Raw genomic sequence first — 17,565 nt, forward strand, 5'->3', positions numbered from 1 at the left:
AAACTGAACACTTATAATTCACAAGTTTATTGACATCAATTTATGTCTGTATATGTTTATTTCTATATAAAAATAATAAATGTATATTTTTCTACTTGTACAACAATAATTCAACATTTCATTTTCAGTCAGTGTATGGTATTTTTTATGTCAAATACATTCATTTCAGGCATTTTATTTATAAACAATTTGAATTAATTTGAAACATCTTCAAGTCAATCTTTTTAATGAAAGAACAAAAAATAAATAAAAACAACAGCAACAACAACAACAACACCAACATTCAAAATTAAAATGCATCTCAGGTGATTTTGATTTAAATGAACAACATTTTTTATTTATTTTCAATGTTTTTTTTTTTTTTTGTATAAAAATTTAATTTAAATTCTTTTATAAAAGTGCATGCATGTCTTCCTTTAAGTTGAATGTGTGATCACTACATGTTCATTTCATTTAAAATCTACACATTTATTTCTCTATATGTCTGTCTGTCTGTTTATCCGTTTATCTGTCTGTTCATTCATGCATCCATCTGTGTGTCTGTCTGTCATATGTCTGTACATTTTTGTAATTGTTGCCATTGTAAAAGTGTAAACGAGTGTCAATCATTTGCTCTGTTGCTCCATTGACCCCAAATGGGGCGAACAAAACTAAAACAGATTTTCAGCTCTCGTACTCATTCATACACGTTTATAAATAAATAAATTTTATTTATTTAAGTTTTTTCTTTTAATTCATTCGCTATTTGCATTCTCACTTACAAACCTGGGTATAAATATTCATTTGTTTCCAATGTTATGTTATTTGTCTGCCAGTTGTGTTGTTATTTTTTTATTTGAATTTTTTTTCTTTTCTGTTTTTACAATTTGTTTCTCTAAGTGTTGGCGAAAAATTTAAATGCCAACAAATCTTTAGCAGATGTATTTTATAATTAACCCGAAATAACCCACGGTTACCATATGGTAACGCAAAATATGCCGTTATATTTTCACGAATTAATCTAAAAAGAAATAACAGAAGTAACAGAAATACATTCAGATTAATGTAAAACATTTGTTGTTTGCCAAACAAGTGTATTTTTTTTTATTCTGAGTTAAGTTACCGAAGTTATAGCATCTTCAATTGTGGTCACAAAAAAAAAAAAATTAAATTTTCCGTTTTAAGACATGGCACGTCGGTAAGTACTCATTTTAAGTAATAATTTTTTAACGAATTTTAATAAAAACTATATCCGTTAGTAGCTAAAGAAATAAACTATGAAACGTGATTTAATTTATTAAGAAAATTTATTTCCTTGTACTATTTTTTTATATTGTTTTCAAGGCGTTACCATATGGTAATCGTGGGTCGCCTAGGGTACAGGTTTAATTATTCGCGTTTCATATGAATTTCTGAGATGTTTTGCACATTTCTTGTATAGTTATTAATATTTTGTTGTCATTTCATAAATTTTGCGGTCTTAGGGGTTTGTCATTACAACAAATGCTCGATTATATTCAAGAGCTTGATGAAGCTGAAGATGATAATGAGCTTACCGATTTACCAACTGCCATTTACATCGAACCTCCTATAGATGGAAACATATCTGGCGAAGATGATGCTGAAGAAGAATGTGATGGAGTTCCAGATAATGTTTGCCCGGGTCAGCTAAAAGGTGGCTGTGAACTTGTAATGGCTAGTGGACGCCATTTACAAAACATTGATGAAGAAGATGAACTTGGAGGCATGTTTGAAAAAATTTAAGTTTATAATTGGTTTAATTTTTTTAATCTTGAATTCGTTAGCCCCAAATGAGGAAGAGTTACACTCTATTATTGTAGAAGACATATCTCAAGATATGGGGGATCAACCAACAACATCAAAGCGTACAGCATCGCCGGATAGAAAGCGGTTACGTAAAGTACAACCAAAACCTTCTAATGTTGCATTACCGCCAGGAAACAAGGAAACGATATTCCAGTGGATAAAGAATAATTCATCATATCTTGTTCCCATTTTTCCAGCTGCAAATTATGAGGATTGTCGTGACTTACTACCACATCAACAATTCGAAAAGTTTTTTGATGATGCAATATTGACACACATTTGTGAACAAAGTGCAATATATGCAACAGAACATAATAGACCGAATCCAAATATAACAGTCGGTGAACTGCGCGCATTTATCGGCATACTGATAGTAACGGGCTTCAATTATCACTCCAATTTGTGGAGTCAGGATGAAGTCATTCGCAACAATCTTGTAAGTAGCACCATGCGTCGGAATCGTTTTCAAGAGATTTTGCAGTGTCTTTACTTCGAAGATAATTCCAAGGCCCCTTCGAAAGAGGTCGCAAATTTCGATAAAATGTGGAAATTGCGTCCTCTTACAGACCACCTAAAAGCAAAAATGATAGAGCATTTTCATACTGAACAAAACCTATCCTTCGATGAAAGTATGATAGCCTATTTTGGTAGACATGGTTGCAAGCAGTTCATTAAAGGCAAGCCATTACGGTTTGGATATAAAGTTTGGTCTCTTTGCACTCCATCGGGGTATCTGGTGAACTTCGAAATTTACCAGGGAAAGAATCCTCGGTCCAATTCTGAATATGAAGCCAAATTTGGAAAATGCGCGGCTCCATTAGTAAACATGATTGATGATTTCTCCGATGAAATGAAATTGCTACCATTTTCATTTTATTTTGATAATTTATTTACCAGCTATCCTTTGTTGGCTTATTTGAAATCCTTTGTTGGCTTATTCAAAATGCTTGGCAGCTTTATCGAAAAGACCAACCGACAATGACTCAGCTTGAGTTTCGAAAACAACTTGCAGTATACTACTGCAAACATTATGGTACAAAAGCCAAAACATCTGGTCCTATGACCTCCCACAGATATGCACAACAGCCGGGTCGAGTTGAACACACTCTCCGTTATGATCAAATTGGACATTTTGTAGTACCATCAAATCGTAGACACTGTGCTGGTGATCGATGCAAAGTTAACGGAAGAACAGCATGTGTAAAATGCAACGTTGGGCTTTGCGTAAAGTGTTTTGCAAGTTACCATACCAAACCATGATTTACATAAGTTCAAAATTTTTTTTTCCTTCTTTTCACAAAAATTAATTATTTTCTTTATTTTTAATTTCAATAAACATGTTTGAAACATCGTTTTTTTTTTAAGCATATCCAAAAATAATATTTTTTTTTTCGAAAAAAACCTGTACCCTAGGCGACCCAGGATTACCATATGGCAACGCTAGTTTTTCACGTTTTCCGGAAAAACTAAACAATTTATTGAAAAATCGACCTCATTTTCGTGCTCAGAAGGGCAAAATACATGAGTATACATCTTTTGATCAAAATACAAAACAAAAAAAGTTCTGGGCAATACCGGGTTAAGACTAACATCTGGTATGGAAACTATTTAAATATTTTGCTGTTGAACACTTTTGTTTCGACAACAATAAGCAGTCATATTAACTGAAATGCTAACTAAAGGTTAATAATTTTAAATAAATTTGTTATCGATAGCAATTTATGTGAGTAAAGACAATGAAAAAGGTAAAGTGTTTAGAGAAAATTTAGGAAATCCTCAAATTGTTTGTAAAAAATTTAAATTTATAAAATTTATTATGGAAAATTAATGTTATCGATAACTTTTTTATTGATAATTTAAGTTATCGAAGTTTTCTATAAAAAATATTTTTTCCACATAAATTAAAGTTATCGATAACTTTTCTATAGAAAATTAGAAAAAAATTATAGTCGTTCAAGGCCGACCATATACATTAGGGTGGGACGATTTTTTTTACGAAAAATTGTATAGCAGAAACGCATTCTATGGAAAATTCTAAGAAATTTTCACCAAGAAACCATAGGTCTAAAATCTAATTCTATTTTGCTCATTTGTCTTTTATCCAATGATATTTTATGTATACATTTTTTTATTGGATAAAAGACGAAATGCGCAAGATAGGATTTTATTTTAGATCTATGGTTTCTTTGGGATAATTTTTTAGAATTTTCTGTAGATTGCGTTTCTGCTATACGATTTTTACTTTTTTATTGTCAATACAAATCGACCATAATACCATACACTGAGTATATTATCATTACTCTATTAAAATGTCAGTAATTTTTTTTTCGTGAGTGATTTCCGGAAGTGATCTTTATATAGGAGCTATGACCAATTATGTACTGATCGTCCTGAAATTGGGTCGCGTATACTTAATTTTTTTATTTTATTTTTTTATGGAGAATTAACATACAATTAAAATTATAGGCTAATTAAATAATAACAGCAATATCATCAAAGGCCAGCTTATGTTATTAAAGTTATCGATAACTTTTCTATAAAAAATTAAGGCTATCGATACATTTTTTATATAAAATTTATATTATGAAAATTTTATAGAAAATGCATTGATAAGTTTTTAAAATATTCGATAACTTCTCTATAAAAATTAAAATATTCGATAACTTTACTATAAAATTTAAAATATTTGATAACTTCTCTATAGAAAATCAAAGTTATCGATAACTTATTATAGAAAATCATAGTTATGGATAACTTTTCTTTAGAACATCAAAGTTATCGATAACTTTTCTATATAAAATCATTGTTGTCGATAACTCTTCTATAGAAAATTAAAGTTATCAATAACTTTAGAAAATCAATAACTTAGAAAATCAATGTTATCGATAAGTTTTCAATAGAAAATCAAAGTTATCGATAAGTTTTTAATAGAAAATCAAAGTAATCGATAACTTTTCTATAGAAAATCAATGTTATCGATAAGCTTTCAATATAAAATCAAAGTTATCGATAAGTTTTCAATAAAAAATCTAAGTTATCGATAACTTTTTTATAGAAAATCTAAGTTATGGATAACTTTTCTATATAAAATCAATGTTGTCGATAACTTTTCTGTAGGAAATCAAAGTTATCGATAACTTTTCTATAGAAAATCAATGTTGTCGATAACTTTTCTGTAGGAAATCAAAGTTATCGATAACTTTTCTATAGAAAATCAATGCTATCGATAACTTTTCTATAGAAAATCAATGATATCGATAACTTTTCTATAGAAAATCAAATTTATCGATAACTCTTCTATAGAAAATCAAAGTTATCAATAATTTGTGTATAAAATATCAGTGTTGTCGATAAGTTTTCAATAGAAAATCAAAGTTATCGATAACTTTTCTATAGAAAATCAATGTTATCGATAAGTTTTCAATAGAAAATCAAAGTTATCAATAAGTTTTTAATAGAAAATCAAAGTTATCAATAAGTTTTCAATAAAAAATCAACGTTATCGATAACTTTTCTATAAAAAATCAATGTTATCGATAAGTTTTCAATAGAAAATAAAAGTTATCGATAACTTTTCAATAGAAAATCAAAGTTATCGATAACTTTTCAATAGAAAATTAAAGTTATCGATAACTTTTCTATAGAAAATCAAAGTTATCGATAACTTTTCTATAGAAAATCAAAGTTATCGATAACTTTTCTATAGAAAATCAAAGTTATCGATAGCTCTTCTATAGAAAATTAAAGTTATCTATGAATTTTCTATCGAAAATAAAAAATTAAAAATTGATTTTAAAAATTTCATACATTAAATTTAATTTTAAAACATACTATATCAAAAATAAATTGCACATTGACCTTACATGTTTACCAAACACCTCACTTAATTAAACGTTAACAAAGATTTAATAATAAGCCTATTAAAGGATTTAACACCTAGAAAACCTATAAGTTTGAAGATTTGTCTATAATACTTTCAACACCAACTTTAGACTATGAAATATTAAAAACAAAAAAACAACAAATATGTATTATTAATTTTGAAATAGCAATAGCAATACCAAAACATTTGAAATTTCTTGATGTATGCAGATCTCTCTGTCCGTCTGATCAACCGTCCCCCTGTCTGTCTAATTTATGTCATTGTGTCTATTTATCTACTCAAAGACACAAATAAAAAAAAATACACAAAAAGCCCATTGTGACCACGTGTTATATGTACAATTTAATATAAAATTTATGATTTTTCATATGGCCATTTATGGGCTTTTGGACAATTATTAAAATCAAGTCAACAACTACTGCTGCTGCTCACTTTTGTATACATTTGTCTATTGTACGACTAGAGGCTCAATAGATTTAGAAGAAAAAATAAAAAACACTCTGAACATTGTGAAATTTTTTATGTGTTTTTTTAGACATTAAAAAAAAAGTTAAAAACACAATCTTTGATTGGATTGGATTTCATCGAATTTAGTTTCGGACAACAGCAGCAGCTATAATAAAAACAAGAGAAGATGAAAAACAAAAAAAAAAAACAAATATCGAAATAAAAATGACAATCAAATGCTTAAAGTCAGTCAAAATCTTATCATAAAACTCGCATATGTGTCAAAATCTATAATTTTAAGTATAAATAATATTACAATAACAAAAACATAATAGACAGACATAATATAATAGTATGTAGACAATAATACCATAAATATGGCAACAACAAAAACAACAATACGAGTATTATCAAAAATGTATAAATGTATAAATAATTAATAACTGAAATTAACATATTTTGAATAAACCACTCGTCTGAATACTCGTACATACTAGTACTCGTACATTTATAAATACAGACAGCTGGCTGGCTGACTGACTGACCCACTGGTAAACTAAACGGACTGACGGAGGGTCAGACGATTAAACAGACATAACGGATGGACGGACCAATAGATGATCATACAAACAGACATCATTTTACACTTCGATTGTTATTTTACTTATTGTATTTTGTTTTTCTCTCTCTCTATTAACAAATTGACACATTTAAGGTTTTGTTATGGTTTTTTGTCTTCTTCTTCTTGCTTTGATTTGAAATATTTAAATTGTATTTAACAAAATTGAAAATTTGAAAATGTATTTATAAAACTACATGAGCTTTAATATTCCTAGCTTTTAAAAAGTCCTCAAAATATTGAGTTATCGTATCATTTTCTATAATAAATTCAAGTTGTTAAAAAATATTTTATTGAAGAAAACTTTTCTATGGAAAATTTAATTTATCGAAAAACTTTTTATAGAAAATTTAGTTACAGTTTTCTATAGTCAATAAAAGTGATCGAACTATTTTTTATATTAGGTGTATGACTTAAAAATTCGGTATTTACAATAGATGGCGTATCTTTAGAACGCGGTTTTTGTTTTTAATAACTTATATGTAGGGTTTTTAATTTCCCGACCTTTTTTGATTCCCGGGAATCGGTAAAATTTTTCTCTACATTCCCGGGTACCCGGCTATTCCCGAAATATATAATAATACTGTAAACTATGAATATTATAGCAAAATTTCATATGCAAACTTAGTATTATAATCATTATATATAGAACTTCGTAGTAATTAATTCAATTTGAGCTTAATTCACTTAAATCTTAATCCGTAATTAAAAAATGTCAGCCTGTCATTTCATAAATAAATTTACAATATCTAATTCTTTAGCTTCCTTCAAAAGCTTCATTTAAATTGAATTAATTTTGAAGTTAATTAATAACTGAATTTATTCAAATTTTGAATGATTAAATTTTTGTTGATTCAAATCTACTACAAATTGAGTTAAAATGTTTGTTCTTCATTCAGTTTTATTTAACTTTTAATTATTTTCAAAATTAATTGAAAAAAATGTCTTAATCCTTTTAGTAAAAGGAATGAATTCAGTACATTTAACTGAATAGTTAAGAGATAAAATTTATGTTGATCTCAAAAATTTCCAAATTCGTGGATTCAAAGGTGAATTTGTATAATACATCTGCAAAACACGCTCATTATAAAGCTGACATTGTTACCAAGAACTATTGCTGTATTTCCTTTCAAGGCCAAAATCAATTTTATACTTGAAAATACCAGTGTTGTGCCGCGATCAAAAGTAGGGGCCATCGTTCTACTAGTGATTTCTAGAATAATTCGCACCGGTCAATCTTGGCATTGAAGATTATTCACCTTTATTTCTAGATCGTGCAGTTTTCCATATGCTTTTTTAAATGTTCATTCGAAAAACCCCAAATAAATAATAATAATAAGTGACATAAACGAAAAATTGTAAAAAAAAACTTTTCACTTTTTTTTAACAAAAATAGAGTTCTAACATGTTTTCTTTGTAAATTCGTCAGTTTTTAATTCCCAGGAATCCCGACTAAAAATCCCGGGAATCGGGTAGTGAAAAATTGGCAAAATTCCCGGGTAATTTGGCCCGGGAATTCCCGGGATAAAAACCCTACTTAAGCTGAATTCACCCATGAGTTTCTGAAACATTTTTTGTTCGGAACATTTTTTTTTATATGTAGTTTGACGTTCTATTTTTGAGAGAGACTTCAAACTACATATAAAAAAATTGTTCCGAACAAAAAATGTTTCAGAAACTCATGGGTGAATTCAGCTTTATATGTCATTTTGAAGGGTACTTATCTGTCATTTATTCTCACTTAGTTATTGAACATTATAGTGTTAACAACGATTTTAAGCCAGCTAAAATAGGTTGAAGACCAAGAATTAGAGGTATTACTCCTTGAAGATTGTTGACAAATCCAACAAGAGCTTGTAAAATCATTGCGAGCTACTCAAGCAGCAATTTCAAAACATTTGCAAGCAGCAGCATTCATTCAAAAGCAGGGAAATTGTATACCATACGAATTGAAGTGGAGAGACCTTGAAAGACGATTTTGTATGTCTGAAATGCTGCTTGAACTCTATAAAAGGAAATAATTTTTGCATCGAATCATTACTTTCGATGAAAAATGGATCCATTACGATAACCCGAAGCGAGAGTGATCGTACGTGAAGCCCGGCCAACCAGCCGAATCGACATCAGAGATAATGTTCTGTATTTGGTGGTAGCAAAAGAGTCCTAGCTAGTATGAGCTGCTTAAATCTGGCCACACCATCACAAGAATGACCCGAGTTCACTCGACCAAGGGCTGTCAACTCAGCTATCACTGCTGCTACAACAAACAACAACCTGTACCGATCGCAACTGATTCGTTTGAAACGAACTTTGACCGAGAAACGCCCGAATATGCTTCCAGACATGAAACCGTAATATTTCATCATGACAACGCTCAGCCATATGTTGCAATACCTGTTAAAAAGTATTTAGAAGGAAGTGGTTGGGTCCTTTCCAAGTCCGACTATTAATTGTTTCGATCAATGCAGAAAGCTCTCTCTGAAATACGCAACACTTCAAAATAGATTATGGGATAAATTTATATTTGGTCAATTCACAAGGTCATATTGTCATAATGTCTTAATATATCTCGACTCGGCAGCTCGGCTTAACCGACACTTAGGCATTCGGCGAAGGTCTCTACTGGTTGGTTACGATAACGCAATAAACATAGCATACAGAGTACTATTATTTTGGGACACTTTTTACTTGAAAAACAATAAAAACCATTGTGAAATATTAGGACATTATGACAATATGACATGATATAGACCTTGTGAATTGACCAATTGTAAAAATTTTGGAAAAAAAGACTAAAAATTTCTAAAAAAAACTCCGCATTTTTAGATTATTGAAATCTTGTTGAAAAGCTGTTTATAGATCAGTTTTCTATGAATAATTCAAGTTATCGAAATTAAATTATGAAGAAGAATTCAAGAAATTTCGATCATTTAAAATTTCTTGTAAAAATTTTAAATATTTTTAGATGAACAAAATTTTTTTTTCTAATTTATTATTGAAAAAAATTGTATGGCAAACAAAATTTTTAAAATTTATTTTTTTAAAAATTTATTTTTGAAAAAAAAATCTTGTTTGAATTTTTTTTCCGTTTTTGACCCATTGTAGGTCCGACTTACTGTGGCCGTTGCAAAGGCGTTTGAAATATCTATCATTAGAAAAAACTTTAATTCTTTTTTCTTCCAGTCTAATTGTTTTTATTTTTGGTTGGTTTTACCAAAAAATATTCGACGACTCTACTTTAATACCAACCACATTCCTTATTCTGTTTTTTTGTTTATTGTTTGTAAAACATGCTTCATCTTCAAATAAATTCCTTACCTTTTAAAAAAAATTTAATTAATTAGACACCAGCCAATATTAAAAAAAATATAAATTAATTAAAGCGAAAGTAAAAAAAAAATCGAATAACGAAACCGGATTGAAACGCCATTGGAAGATAATAACTTTAGGTGCGTTTTTTTGTGTAAAAATAAAATAAAAATATTTATATGTTTTGAAACATTTTTTTTCTCTTTAACAAGAAGTTGGGAATTCCGCAAAAATGACGCCAGTTGTTTTGTTATTATTATTGTTATTTAGACAATTATAAATCTAAAGAATGACAATGCTAAAAAAAACTGTAAAATATTTAACAAAAAATTAACAGACCCTCTAAATATATAAAAGAAACAATAGTTAAAAATAGTTAAATACAAAATATTTATTTTGTCTTTCTTCTTTTCTTGGAAAGAAATTCCTCATAGCAGTATGAAAATATGATTTTGTTTACGAGACCATAAAATAAATAGATTTTATTGATAAAAAGAAATATTTATAAATAGATTTTTGTGTATTAAAACATTATTTATTTAAAAATTATTGAAAAAGACTAAAAACTGCGTTATTAAAAGAGATATTAACACTAGAGTGTTAAATGACAGTTTTTTGATATACCGCCAACTACAACTAAATATACATAAATATAAAGGGTGTTTTTTAAGCCCGATAGAACCTAATTGTCAAATGAACTCTAGCAAATCATCATGAATAGATTGTTACTTGAACAACTTTGAAAATCAGTCATCGATTTGGGCAACTTATAGACGACTGTTTTATCGCAAAATTGTGTTCAGCGATGTTTGTTAATAGACAAAATTGCCGCATATGTAGTGAGACCAATACTCAACAGAAACTACAGACTCCATTACATCTAGAAAAATTCACCATTTGGTGCGGTTTACACGCTGATGGCATCATCGGACCTTATTTCTTCAGAAATGAAGCCGTTCAATATAGATCGTTACCGCACCATGATCAATGATTTTTTGTTTGAAAATATCGATGACATGGATCCGGGCGAGATGTGGTTTCAACAGGATGGCGCAATGTCTATGTCACCATCGATTTATTGAAATCAAAATTTGGCGATAATTTGATTTCAAGAAATGGACCGGTCAATGGGCCTTCAAGGTCGTGAAATTTCACACCTCACTATTATTTCCTATGGGGCCACGTGAAGCACTGGATAAACCAGCAACAATTGAAGCCTTGGGGCCAACATTGTTTGTGTAATTCGAGATATACTGCTATCAATGCTCGAAAAACTTCAAATCTTCAAATCTTAATGCCACGATCTTTCGAATAAATAAATTAGTTTGATTAAAATTTATGTATATTTGTGCGTTATTTTTTACAATTTCAAGTTCTATCGGGTTTAGAAAAAACACTTTTTGTAATAATAATAACAGCAACTATGTTTGTATTTCAAATAGAAATGACAGTTGCTTTAACTGTCATTAGATTTAGATTGTCAAGTGCACAAGTACTTAAATTGTTATGGCCATTTTTGGAAAGGTGTTTTGTTTGTTTCTTTTTTTTCAAAATAAAAGTTGTTCTTTGTTTTCTGTTGAGATTTAAATACTAGGTATAGTCACCTGAGCGATAAGTGACTAAACAATGGCTACTTGAGAAATATTTTTCTGCATCAATCTATATATAGATTCTAAAAATCTTTATTTGTTGTAAGAATTAAGAAAAGTGCTAAATATTTACATGCGCTGCTCTAACAAAAGTTTATTTTTAGAATGAAAAATTTACCGAAATAGATATTCCGTTGTGACAATAAAACTTATTGTTAATTGAACAAAAATGTTACGTATGTTTTACGAACTAATGTAATACAATACTTTATGTTATTAACATGGAACAGTTTGTTGAATTTCTAAATCGCTGTATGCAGTTCTATAACGAATATCCTATCTAAATTACGAATTTTCAAACAAAAACTGTCATTACTGCTGATAATAGCAGTTCTGGGATAATGTGAGTAGGGTTGTCTTTTAATCCCTTCAGCACTTATGTAAATTTCTCAGCGTTTTTACAACATTAAACAGAACCTTTAAGGGCGGGGTATATTCCCAAAGATTTTAGGTATTTATTCCCCGAACCGGGATATAGATATCATAGCGTCTCAAGCAGCCTGTCATCATTTTTATTGAGAACACTGGAAGAATTGGTTGACGTCCATGTCAAGAGTATCCTCTCACCGAGTAAATTCTGCAAGGTTCAATACAGTTACTTGAATGAAAAGTCAGTGGGAGCATCTTTGCATGACGTTGTTGGTACTATCAAGGATACAAAGGACAAGAATAACCATGTGATGGATAATTTCTGGATATATAGAAGATACTAACAAGAATTTGAATCAGGCACGGATCCAGGTAAACCATTTGGGGGAGGGGAAAATAAAGTAACATTAATTTTCCTTTTTTTTCTTTTTATACCCTTCACCTTCGTGACAAGGGTATATATAAGTTTGTCATTCCGTTTGTAATTTCTACATTTTTCATTTCCGACCCTATAAAGTATATATATTCTGGATCCTTATAGATAGCGATTAAGCCATGTCCGTCTGTCTGTCTGTCTGTTGAAATCAATTTTCTGAAGACCCCAGATATCTTCGGGATCCAAATGTTCAATAATTCTGTCAGACATGCTTTCGAGAAGTTTGCTATTTAAAATCGGCAAAATCGGTCCATAAATAACGGAGATATGAGCAAAAACCGGGACAACCTCGATTTTTGACCTATTTTTGATCTATATCTGGATTACTAAGTCATTAATATAGACTATATGGATATCTAATGATAGAAAGTCCATTGCAACGATGTAGATAAGGCTATAGTAAGTTGGACCTACAATGGGTCAAAATCGGGAAAAATATTTTTTAACCCGAATTTTTTTTCAATAAAAAATTTTTTTGTCATACATTTTTTTTCCAAAAAAAAAAAATTAAAAACTAAAAAAAAAAATTTGAAAAACAATTTAAAAAAAAAATTAAATTTTGTTTACCTAAAAATATTTAAAAAAATTTATTTTAAAGTATAATTTGGTGAAGGGTATATAAGATTCGGCACAGCCGAATATAGCTCTCTTACTTGTTTATATTAAAATTTTCCGCCTGGATCCGAGCCTGATTTGAATATTACCTCAATACACGAAGAAGCTTAAGGATTGATCAACGAACAACGAACTGAACGGGAATCGTATTTAATGCCATAAATAATAACAGTTTGGGTATAGATAGCACACTCTTGTGGAATTTTCTCAGGACCAGTTTTAAAGGCACCAAGTTATTTGCATAAGCTTATGGATGACGTCGTGATCCTTATAACAGAGAAATTTCTTCGAGCGATAAGTGAACAATTCAACGAATACCGAAATGGTTGTTTTTCCAGTTCTATGGCCTACACGATTAGATGGTATTACTCTGGTGTTGTCGTAAGGAGCCAAATATCTTGGTGCATTTACACTTGTAAGAAAAGCTTTGTGAAATAATTGGGTCCTAAAATAAGACTTATCCTTGCGAGGCGGAGACCGCAAGGAGGCGGAGACCAAAACACATGGAGTGCAGAGACTAGTCAGTCTTGTGATCACTGGTATGATGAGATCTACTTCTCCAGCCAGTCGATGAGACGATCATGGACATATTTTAGATTGAGCATAGGGGCAGTTTGATGGCCAATACCCTTGAGAAAATGTTTTTTCCAGTTTCTTAAATTCAGCTAGATTAAGAACCTAGTTTCCTTAATGTTATTTCCTATAAGAATTCCTTAGATTTTACAAGCTTGACATGGTATCAATTTGGAAATGTTTGACTAAAAGCAGGACAGTGGTTTTTAGTTGAATGAAAGATCATATTGTAGGATAGACTGATACTAGCCAGGTGAGCGTTCAGCTCTGTGTGTCCAGTTAATGCATTAACTAGTCCGCCTTTTCATTTCCTATAATGCTATGATGGCTTAGGGCCCATATTATCTCACGATTTTCGCAATGATAGTATGAGTTTATTTCATTCTTACATTGAAAAACATTCGAAGACGTTCCTCATTGTTTTAATAACCGCTTGAATATCCTAAAACTAGGAGTTGGATTTTTTTTATAGTCAATCCTATTCAACCATTTAATGAATTCGCTTAATATTTTCACCCGAAACACTTCTGTTATGTCGGCTCTCCTGACTCTTTGACACTTAGTCATGGGCAGATGCGAAAATCGAATTAAGTCGTACACACCGAATTTTTACAGAACTCTGTCCTTCGGGGTTACGTAATCTTAATCTGAACTGATTAGGTTCAAAGTAGAGTATCCAAACCCGAAAACCGGTCAAACGGTTTTTCCATCTTTGTAAACTCCATCGATTTCGGTTTTTTGACAAACCGGTTTTTGTATAATGGTTAACCGGTTTTAATGAAATATATTTTCTAAAGCTCATTCAAACTTTGATACAATATTTGATAAAATATTGATTTATTTTATAGAAAATTGTAGCATTTGACAATATTTCGTAAAAGATATAAAATAATTGCATAAAGAATTCAAAAATGCCGGTTGACAAAAACCGAAACCGCTTAACCGGTTTTTTTAAAAGACAATAATTGAAACCGGTTTTTTCAAAAACACACTTTTTCGGTTAAACCGGAAACCGGTTTTTTTGGAAAATCTAGTTCAAAGACAGAAAAACTTTTGCTAGTTTGGCCTTAAGACGTAAAGAGTAAAACAGCATGACCACATTGAACCAGCAACTCACAAAGCATGGACTGGCCAATCTGGTGGGTCGGAAATCTGTACCCATACCGAGTTTTGATATAACTTTTAAGATTAGAATACCCCAAAGTTTCTCCTTTGGGTTTATGTGATCTCAATGTACATTGATGGTTCAAAGACCTAATCTTGACCTTCGTCTATATCTCAAACTCTCAAGAACTTCACCGTTTTCTATGCCGAAATTTACGACATAAATTTCGCTTCAAAAACCAATGAAACAAGAACATAGAGTTAACGACCAGACTAGCAGCAATCTAGGCTTTTAGTTCAAAACTGCTTACTGAATTATATTCATTCCCTAGCCCAGTTTGGTTATCATAATGATGAGCTAAGGTGGGTACCGGGACACGAATATAAATACTCACAAATGTTCATCGTTCTTCGACGAATCTGTAGCAATGTCGAATATGGGCACTCAGATAGTCAATTGCCTCTTGTAAAATTTTTAGAATGCTATGGCTCTGTTTGCAGGAGAAAGTACCAAGTACTTTCTCTTGGAAATCGATCAAATTTCTTATAAGTGCTAAATTGGCACTATATAGAATTGGACGTTTATTTCTCTAAACATACTTAAAAACTACTACAGAAATTGTTTGGGCGAAGAGAATAAAGAATCGTTACAACGACTTCTAGTAAAATATATTGGCATACTCAGATATCGTGATTTGATTTGGGCATCAACTAGTTACTCAATGGCCTTGTCATATCGTAGTAGCTAACTCAATGTTTTTCCTAATAACTACAAATGTAAGTACTTGCGATCAATGAGTTTTTATAGGAAAGGGTTTACTATTTTCTCTCTCTATTTGTTAAAAAAAGTAACTTAAAATACAACAAATTTATAATTCTTTTAGATGGTTTTTAAATTATCTCCAAATTTCCAAAAATTAAAATAAAACAAACAAATTTCTTGTTAATATTACTCTTTTTTATGAATATGTATGTATGTAATTTGTTTGAAAATGATTGTTACAAATTACCATTTAGTAACATTAAAATACTATTGTATCTATTAATTTATACACATTTTTTCTATTGTAAAACAAATTTCTATACAATTTCCTTTTTCTATTGTTTTGAATTTTTTTTTGTTGCTGTTTAATTTCCACGAAAATGAAAACGAAACAATGTTTAATTTTTATTTTTATTTATAATTTCACTGAAATTTATCTGCTTGTAAACACTAATTAAAAATGCATTTTCATTTATAGAGCCCCCAGCACAATGTCTATCTATATAATACAATAATAAATACATTTAATATTATTTTCATAATTTTTTTTTTTTAATTAATGCAATGAAAAATAATAAATAGATACAAATAAATAAAAAAAATTATAAATAGAAAGATAAAAATACGTAACGTGAGTAAAATTTGTTAATAACCACAATATAACAATACAAGTGCGAGCTGTGATCGTGCTAACAAGACAGAGTGCAACATTCGGATGGGGTAGAATTTTGATGAGCCCTACGATGAGGGCAAATTTAAAAGTAGGGCGAGGGGGTATAAAAAGCGTGTAGTAGAGATGGAAATCAGATTTTTTTTAAAGTAGAGGTCTGCATCGAATATGGAAATCTGTTATTAGTCGTTGAATGTGTAAAGCATGATTGATTTGAATAAATCGAATAAATCAATAATGCAAATAATTCTTAAAACGCGTGCCAATTTTATATTGTATCGATAGGGACGTGACCCCAACACTTGGCGGTTTGAAAACAGTTTAAGAATATATATTAACAAATAATTAGAGTCCGACCGATTATTCGGTTTCTTTTCCGATCTGAGATTTAAAGTGCGAGAGATTGTGGAAGCATCACTCATGGCTCAGTGGTTTCAAATTTGAAAGATTCAAATTTTCCTTGCATCTCAACACTGCTAAGTGTTGGGGTCACGTCCAAATCGATATAATATAAAATTGGCTCACGTTTTAAGAATTATTTCTGCAAGATGGCAAAAATCGATGAATTAGGCTACGAAATGCTCCATCTACTGCATTATTCTCCGGATTTAGCCCCGATTGACTATTTCTTGTTTCCAAACCTGATGAAATGTCTCGGCCGAAATAGATTTGACTTCAACGATGAAATCATCTAACAAAAAATACCTATTTCGATGACCTCGAAAAATCTTATTTTTGGAAGGAATACAAAAAAATGGAGCAAAACAGAAAAATCTAAATAAATAAACCTAAATATCTCTTGAACTAAGGACTATTTATATTTAAAATTTCCTCTCATTTGGATCATAAATGGATTTTTGGCGATTTTTTTTTTAAAAAATGTGAAACCCAAGGTGCCTTGTAATTTTGCCAATTAAGGGTAAAGAGCTTTATTTACAACTTTTATATCTTTGGTGACCCCCACTGAAATTGTCCGGCAAACCTTTTCGTAGAATATTTTAATTCTTAAATGTCCTTTTTGAAAGGACTTTCTTTGATTTTCTCGAAATAAGGGTCAAATGGACCCCTAAAGAGAGGAGCTAGAGAGTTAAGATCTTCCACAAAAATAATCCCCATAAAATTCCACCATATAACTCTGACAATAAGAATTCTCTCAGGAATTAACTTACAACATTTTTTTCATTTAGTATAATTCTCCCTTCGATCAAAAAATGAATACTTTGAGCAACTGTAAAAAAAACTCAGACCAGCTGGACAATAAGTTTATTCTACAAAAATGATTTACTCAACAAATTTGTTGAACAGTGTTATTTATCCAAAAA

General features: G+C 30.2%; 2 protein-coding genes across 2 annotated transcripts in view; one reads left to right on the forward strand and one right to left on the reverse strand.

The window, feature by feature from the left end:
• The window catches only part of cv-2 (crossveinless 2), a 199,290-nt gene that overhangs the window by 97,698 nt on the left and 84,027 nt on the right, over positions 1-17,565 (reverse strand). The window lies entirely within an intron of this gene.
• The window catches only part of LOC135961369 (piggyBac transposable element-derived protein 2-like), a 164,097-nt gene continuing 147,559 nt past the window's right edge, over positions 1,028-17,565 (forward strand). The window contains exons 1-2 of the mRNA XM_065512867.1: positions 1,028-1,723; positions 1,785-2,435. Coding sequence (XP_065368939.1) covers positions 1,483-1,723; positions 1,785-2,435 — 892 coding nt within the window. The 5' untranslated portion in view covers positions 1,028-1,482. The remainder of the gene's footprint in view (positions 1,724-1,784; positions 2,436-17,565) is intronic.

Source organism: Calliphora vicina, chromosome 5 (genome assembly GCF_958450345.1).
Source record: "Calliphora vicina chromosome 5, idCalVici1.1, whole genome shotgun sequence".
Taxonomy (NCBI): Eukaryota; Metazoa; Arthropoda; class Insecta; order Diptera; family Calliphoridae; genus Calliphora; species Calliphora vicina.